This window comes from Aphelocoma coerulescens, chromosome 8 (assembly GCF_041296385.1).
Source record: "Aphelocoma coerulescens isolate FSJ_1873_10779 chromosome 8, UR_Acoe_1.0, whole genome shotgun sequence".
NCBI classification, from domain to species: domain Eukaryota; kingdom Metazoa; phylum Chordata; class Aves; order Passeriformes; family Corvidae; genus Aphelocoma; species Aphelocoma coerulescens.
Genome location: NC_091022.1, coordinates 7,350,719 through 7,358,494, shown reverse-complemented (window position 1 = coordinate 7,358,494; position 7,776 = coordinate 7,350,719). Strand labels below are relative to the sequence as shown.

The following is a 7,776-nucleotide window of genomic DNA, read 5'->3' as shown; positions in this document are numbered from 1 at the left end:
GCCCTCCCTCGTGCCGGGGAAGCCGCAGCCGCCTTTCCAGGCTGCTCCGGCAGCGGCAGGTACGCGGCCCCAGCCCCGCTGCGGTACGCGCCGACCTGCGGGGCTGTGAAACTCCCCGAAAAACAGCGAAACCCCCAAGCAGGAGGGAAGGGAGAGCGCCGGAGCTGCGGGAAGGCTCCAAGTTTCATCTTCCCCGGCCGGAAGGGATCGTTCCTCCGCTGCTTTCCCCTCCCCGAAACCGATGCGGTTTGGCGGAGCCGGAGCTCCGCTTCCCCGGGGTCGCCTCCCCCTGCGGCCCCGCGGAACCGGCAGCCGGAGCGGACCGAGCCCCGCTCGGCGCCACGGATCACTGGCGACGAGCCCTCCGGGGCAGCTCTCCAGCTTTGGTTTTGGAATTTTTTTGTTGTTGTTATTTCTTTTTTGTTTTCCTCCTCCCAGCATTCATTTTCTTTAAACACTCCGGAGCAGCGGGAGCGAGGCGACCGGGACGATGCGCAGCGCGGGGGAGCGCATCCCCTCCGGGGCCCGCCCCGGGCAGGGGACCGGGTTTCCCCAGAACCTCCCGGCCTGGGCTTCTCCTGGAAGGGGGACTTGATTTCCAGCCAGTTTCATTACTGGGAGAGACGCTGTGGTGGGGCACCACCCTCTACCTTTTTTTGTTGTTGTTGTTTTCCCTTTTCTTTTCTTCTTTTTGGCTTTCTAAGAAAAGAAGGAAAAAAAGCCAGGGAGCGTAGCAGAGCCGGGGCGGCCAGGCCGGGCCGTGCACCCCGGAGCCGGGAAGGGCCGCCAGCCCCTCGAGGCGTGGCGGGGCCGGTGCCTGCAGCCAGGCAGGAGAGCGGGGAGGAAACTTATTTCGAGTGGGGTGGAGAGGGGAGGGCAGAGGGTGGGGGTCGGGCAGGGAGGTATCAGCTCCAGGAAATGTTCCTTGGCAGCAGTCGGACGGGCGCTTTCCCGCAGGTTGGTGCGCTCCTCTCCGGAGCCGTCCAGGGCGCCGCGGCTCGCTCCGCACCCCGGGCAGCGCCGGCGGCGGGGAGGCGGGGGGGGACGGGACAGCTGGGGAGGCAGGAGCCGCCGCAAGACGCCCCAGGAGCAGTGGCTGCGGACGCCTCTCCCGCCGGCTCCTCGCAGGAAGGCACCGCCCGGGCCGCCCCAGGTAAGGGGCCGAGCCCCGCCGACGGCAGCCCCGCATCGTCCCGTCCCGCATCCTCCTGTCCGCGGCTGTGGGGGGCCCGGGTTCTGTCGCCTCCCCACGTCGGGGCCGGGGGGCTGCTGCGAGCCCGGCCGGGGCAGCGGCTGCGCAGCCGGAACGGGGGGCCCGAGGGGTTCTCCCGTTGGGAGGGAGGAGGGAGCGCGGCGCCGGGGAGCGGGCGGGCGGGCGGGGCGGGGAAGCCCCGGCCGGGGGTGGCGGGGCCGGCGGCCGGGCTGAGCGCGGTGTGTCCGGGCTGTGTTGTCAGGCGGGCGGCGCGGCCCCTCGCCCGGCCCGGCTCCCCACCATGCTGGACGGGCTGAAGATGGAGGAGAGTTTGCAGAGCGCCCTGGACCCCGCGACCCCCTTCTCCTCCTTGCTGGGTAAGTCGGGGCACCCCGCTTGCCCTCCTGGGGACCCCGTAGGGCGGAACACGGCCGGGCGGGCCCGAGCGATGGGGCACGGGGGGTTCGGGAGGCCCTGAGGCAGCTTTCCCAAGTCGTTCCTGCTCGCAGCCCTGCCCGGCGCCGCGCCGCTGCCTTCGCCCGGGGTGTGCCCCCGGCGCCCGCCTTCCCTGCTCCCGGTTCGTTCCGCGACTGCATTAAATTGTGTGTCCCCCTAACCCCCTTGTAATGAAGGGCTTTCCTTCGTATCGAACAATAAATAATTAACTTATTCGTTTTATCTTCGTTTTAATATCGGTTTCAAACAGTCGCCCTCTCTCTGAGCTGCGGCTCCGCTGCCGCCTTTCCAAGAGGAACGAAACTGGGGGAGATGTGCCCCCCCCCGGAGCTGCCCTAAGGCACAGGTCCCTCCCGGATTCCGCAGCAGCTCCCCGCACACCCCCGTCCCCCCGCGAACCACGAACCTGTGCGGGGGAAGCGAGAACCGCGGGATCCTCCGTCCGTCCCTCGCCCGGCCCGTCTCCCCGGCTGCCTTTCCCTCCGCCCACCCCAGCCCCCGGCTCCTTCCCCGCAGGCAGAGCCGCGACCCCCAAGTCGGTGTGCGAAGGGTGTCAGCGAGTGATTTTGGACCGGTTTTTGCTGCGCCTGAACGACAGCCTGTGGCACGAGCAGTGCGTCCAGTGTGCGTCCTGCAAGGAGCCCTTGCAGACCACCTGCTTCTACCGCGACAAGAAGCTCTACTGCAAGCTGGACTACGAGAAGTAAGTGTGGCTTCACCCCTCGGGGAGCCCCCCTCGCTCTGTTCTCACTGCCCATAAAGCCCCAGTGTCCTGCAAAAGCTTGTGGGGACCGATGTCATGCTGCTGCTCCCCACTTCCCCTGCCCTGTATGTCCCAAGAGGTGTCAGCCCTTACTGTGCTCACGGCGAGTTACGCTTCTCCCCTGCAGTCTCATTGCACCCTAGTTCTCCCCTTTTTAGAGGTATTTCGTTCTCCCCTTTTTGGAGGTATTTCGTTGTGCTCAGGTTGGGCTTTGGGAATTGGGGATGTTTTGTTGGGAGCCTGGGAGACCCACGGTAACCCCAGGTCTGTGCAGGGACAGGGCCAAGTATTTTCCTGTCTCCTCTGGCTTTATTTTCCTATGGAGCATCTGCAGGAGGAAAGTTATATCCTCCGTGACCTGGTCCTGGACAAGGCTATTTTCCTGATATCCTCACAGGCAGGGAAATGCTATTGCTCTCCCCCCTGGTTGGTGGGGAAACTGAGGCACTCAGCAGGAAGCAGGGAAGGCCCTGCTGAATTCATAGTGGTGACTGTCACAGAGAGGCTTTGCCTGCATCTAGGTCTGTGATGGTGAGGAAATTTGTATGTAGGTGTTTAAAGCTCCCTGATGCTTTCCCTTTGGCAAGTGTGGAGTTGGGGGGAAAGACAATGGGAAAACTATTTTTCTCTTTTAAAAGAAAAACCATTCCAGTGGGAATGGGGAGAAGGCTGCTGAGTCTTTCTTCTCCTGCAGCTGCTTTCGTTTTTTCCTGCTCATCCCGCTCTTGCTGTCTTTTCTGGACCCCACTGCCTGGATGAGTTTTGGAGCCGTTAAATTTTTGTTCCCTCTGGGCTGGTTGTTTCTTGAGGATGGTGTAGGTGGGGGGCCAGATCCCTCACTATGGCGATAGCACGGCTGTTGGAGCCCTGCAGTTTAATTCCGCTGTCTCTATTATAGGAGAAAACAGTGATCATTGAAGCTCTCGTCCCTGGCCTTCGGCAAGCTGGCAAGCGTGCGGGGGGCTAGCCCAGCTCCAGGCCTTTTTAAAGTTGGGGTTTTGGGATTTTTTGGTTTTTTGGGTTTTTTTCCTCCGTTAAGTCCTGTATTGTGGGTCTGAGTTTAATCGCTATGGATACAAGGCAAATTGAAAGCAGAATTTGTGCGCGTGACCTTGTTTTCAAATGTTTACGAAAGAGTGGAAGAATTAGCTGCCGTGAGAGTGGAAAGGAGAGAGCTGCACTACAGGGTGGGTTTTTGTAGACAAAAATTTGTCAAGACTGGGTGCGCTGCTTGTTTGTCTGTAGAAATTTGGCTACTGGTTCCCATACATTTCCAAAACAATTTAATTTTCATTTTTGGCTTTATTGGTATTTTTTGTTTGGACCATCAAGGGGAAATTGGGGTGAATGTTACCCAGAAATGCCTTTCCAGCTTGCGGCACATGTGAATTTTGCTCTTTAGTGCAGCTTGCAAGCTCTTGAAGTGGCTCCAACCTGAAACCCTCCTCTGATGTCTGTTGGCTGTGAAAGAAATCGGTGCCGCAGTTGGCTTCTTGCTGTGCCCATCTATCTTACTGTTGGGATGGACAAGGATGATTGTGGGAAAAAAATGTCACAAATTTTTCCTAGGGTCCAGTGATAGCACCCATTTATCCTGGTTATATCCTGGTTGTGTTTGGGTTGGTGACTTTTGCCTGAGCTGGGAAGCAGGCCCTGTGACGGGCGGTTTCCCTGAGGTGTGATGGTTTTAGCCCTGAGTCGCTGCCGGCCTCTTCCCCTCCTGCATCCGCCTGCCTCTTGCCATCATGTTATTGTCCCCTTGCATTTAATATTAATTATTTTAGCACGGGGCTGCAGGTGTGTGTCTCTTCTCCTTTCATCCCCCTGGTAGGAATCTCTGCTGTGCCGGTGGTGTGACTCCTTACTTGGTGATGGCAAGGATGCAGAGCAGAGTCCCAAAGAACTGTTCCCTTTGGGCTCTGCCAAGCTTCATGTTATACTCTTTATTTAACAAAAATCCTTCTTTCTTTTCCCAAATACCAAATGTCTTTGGACTGAGCATTTTCCTGGGTGCAGGAGCACTGTGTCTGCCTTGGCCGCCGTGCCGATGCCGATAGTAGGGATTTGAGAGTGAAATAAGTGGAGGAAGAGCTGCTGCTGCTCTCAGACTGAGCTCATTATCTTGAGCTGGTTAATTATCACAAGTGACTGACGCTCCTTGCGGTGGGAAGCAGCCGATCCTCCTGGTGGCAGCGGCGTAGCCGGGCTCCGGAGGCCTCTCTGTCGGCAGCGTGGAGCTCGCCGGGTGGGACGGCTGGGGTGTCTGCATGTGGAATGCTGGGGTGTCAGAGAAGTGGTGGATCCAACCTGCCGCTGTCACAGCATTGGTGTTCTAGGGTTGTGTTTGGTTTTGGTTTTTTTTTTAATTCAAAGAAGGGATTTTTCTTCCAGATGGCGAGTGTTGGGGTGTTTTCCCAGGGATGAGTAGGTGCAGAATTTTCCGACATGTCTCTGTGCTCTCTGTTTGAGCTCTGTTTGTAACAAGGCTGCAGAGGGTTAATGATGGAGCGTGAGATGGCAGTTATGCCTTCAGTTATAAATACACCCATGGAAAGTGTTACAGACAGATTTAAGCGAGCATCTGACTCGCTGGACTCTAGAAATCGAGGAATAATTTGTTAAAACACATGTTTTACATTTCTTTGTCTTTCAAAAAGAGGAAGAACTTGGGAGAGGACTTGGAAAGAGATGGCTTAAAGACCGAGGATGCCAGGTCAGGTCTCGGCATCTCTTTGGGGTGCCGCAGCTCCTGGGCCCATGGGTGGTTTGGATAGTGATGCTGTCTGGGAACTCGAGGAGCTGGGGGTCGTTCTTGGAGCAGTTTCTCCAGCACTGATGGGGAGGACTTCTGGAGAGGGACGGCTCAAGCCCGTGCCCCTGGGACAGCGTCTATTTGGAGCAGAGGACGTTCATTACAGAACATCCCGAATCCCGCGGCAGCCCCCGGCTCTTGTCCAAACCTGATAAGTCTCAACTATGACAAGGTTCAGTCTTTGTCCTGGCCAGCTCCCTGACTGCAAAATGGCCCTGGGGACATGGCCCAGCTGTGGGGCCCCTGTGGTGGTGGTCAGGGGGATGGGTTTTTGTGGTCGCACATTGCGGGGGGAAGGGGGGCAACACCAAATCTGGTGATAAATGGGGAGGAGTGCTGGAAGCAATGGGAAGAGTAGGGCTACTCTGGAAGCTTAAAATCTGCATGAAGATGGGAATTGTTGAGCCCTCTTTTGCCTAGTAGTGTTTCACAGTAGGTTTGCATGGGCCAAGCAGAGTCAGGGCCATAGGGAGGACCTGGAGGCACGGGAAGCTCCCCACTGCAGGTTCTGGGGGCCAGGAGCACTGACAGCGGTGTGGTCATGACGGGGGGCGCAGCTGGGGAGCGTGGCAACGGCGGGACAGCTTGGCACATCCCCAGCCACGGCACAGAGCCCCGGCCCCAGCCCCGGCTGGCAGGAGCAGATGGCCAGCACATCTTGGAGCAGGCCTGGCATGTGGGCGCTGGCAGTGGAGGGGCGGCTGCAGCCCCCAAGCCGCCACCGTCGTGCCGGGCTCCCCGGCCGAGGCAGGCAGTTGTGTGATGCTCGCCCTGTCTTCGCACGGCTTGATGGCTCTGTGCTGTTGCCAGCCTCCATGCCGTCATCGCAGAGCTCTCCTTGCCTGCCTCCGAAATCCCGTGCTCCCAGAGTCAGGGGCTTGTGTGGGTGCTTCCACCTTCTCCTTTGTGAGTTCAATTGTGAAGTTGCATCTGGTTGCAAAGGAAAAAAAAATAAAAATCCTTCCACCCTCCCAGTGTGCACACAAAAGAACATGCATGCAAAGGAACTCATTGGTGTTGGGTTTTAAAATCACGCTCAGCATCTTCGCATGGGGGGTGAGCCTGAATTCCTGGCAATGTGGTCCTGCCAGGCCACGGATGGATCTGCAGGCCTGGGGCAGCGCAGCCTCCTCTTGCCTGCTGGAGGCTCCTCTGGCAGCTGCTGCCGTAGAGGAGAGAGGTGGAAGAGGTTTGGAGCATGGTGGCTGTTAATCTTGCTTAATGTGGGTAATGAATGTGATTGTGCAATTATCTGTGAGCCCTGGTGCTGCTTCCCCAGCCTGGAAGAGCTGTGACAGGAATAATCCCAAATGGATCAAATGAAAGTGATGCTGGACATTTCAGCACAGCCTTGTGCCACCAGCTGGAGAGTTCCTGTGGTCTGGTGGGTTTGTCCTGGTGATTTGCAGTCCTTTGCCTTCTCTTGCTTGGAGAAGTAGGACTTTTTGTGCTTTTTGTGGCTGGTGGGAGAGAACTGTCCCTCCAGAGAGCCATGCGTCAGCCCAGCTGCAGTTCAACAGGTCCTCTGGAGGCCTGTTTCCCTTCTTGTAGGGCATCCTGTGGAGAGGACAATGCTAACTTGGGTTTCTCTGGCTGGCCAGGCACTGGAGCAGTCAGGCTGGCCTGGATGGGGTAGCAGAGCATACACCAGCTCTATGGCACAATGTCCCTCTGGTGGTCTCTCTTTTCCCAATCCTCAATCTTTCCCTCTAGTGCTTCCCAGGCTTCTTGCCTGCTCTCCATCCCTACCTAGCACCTCATCTCCTGTACAAAGCACCTCTCTCTCCTCACCCACAGCTCCTGGAGGAGTAGTGCTGACTCCTTGTAGGCTGGGATGAGTGGGGCTGTGGGGCAGCCAAATCTGGCCTCATCCCCAGCAGGGATGCCATGGTTGGTACCACTGGCATGGGACCAGGCACTGCTCCTTTGTTTTTTGTTATTAAGTCAATTTTTGTGTCAGCAGGGGTGGGAAGGCAGGGAAGCAGCGGGGTGCAGCAAGAGGGGCGTTACAGAGGCCACTTGGGATCCATGCTGGAAATGCCAGGCAAGCAAAATCGGCCTTGCCTCCATCTCCACCAAGCCCTGTCCTCTCACTTATGGGGCTTCCCCTTTCTGAAGGGATGAAGGAGAGATTTGGCATCTTGCCCCTTCTCTCTGCCTGTAATTAGATTTGTCTTAAAATTAATGTTTTGTAGAAAGGCCTGGAAGTGAGTGACGTATAGCAGATTGGGACTGAGGCAGTCAAAGAAACTTGTCATCTCTCCCTTCATGGTGGGGACAGGGGTGGCTTTGGGATAACCCTTTCTCCTCCCTGTTGGCAGTGGGATCCTGGAGACTGCAGGTCAGTGCCATCAGAGCCATAACTTGAGCATCCTTGGAACTCTTCATGGTTTCTGCCATCTTTTTTTGGACATACTGTGATTTTTTTTTTTTTTCTTCTTTTCCCCACCCTACGAGGTGGTGCTCCCTGATCAGCCCCTGATGGGGCTCTTAAAGCTGTGGGAATTGCTTCAGATTTTTGCAGTCCTGATGAAGGCACCAAAAAGAAACTGA

At 57.1% G+C, this 7,776-nt stretch overlaps 1 protein-coding gene across 1 annotated transcript in view; it reads left to right on the top strand.

The window, feature by feature from the left end:
* The first annotated feature begins 1,081 nt into the window (after positions 1 to 1,081).
* The window catches only part of LMX1A (LIM homeobox transcription factor 1 alpha), a 41,741-nt gene continuing 35,046 nt past the window's right edge, over positions 1,082 to 7,776 (top strand). The window contains exons 1-3 of the mRNA XM_069022635.1: positions 1,082 to 1,153; positions 1,455 to 1,569; positions 2,165 to 2,351. Of these exons, the coding sequence (XP_068878736.1) occupies positions 1,494 to 1,569; positions 2,165 to 2,351 (263 nt within the window). The 5' untranslated portion in view covers positions 1,082 to 1,153; positions 1,455 to 1,493. The remainder of the gene's footprint in view (positions 1,154 to 1,454; positions 1,570 to 2,164; positions 2,352 to 7,776) is intronic.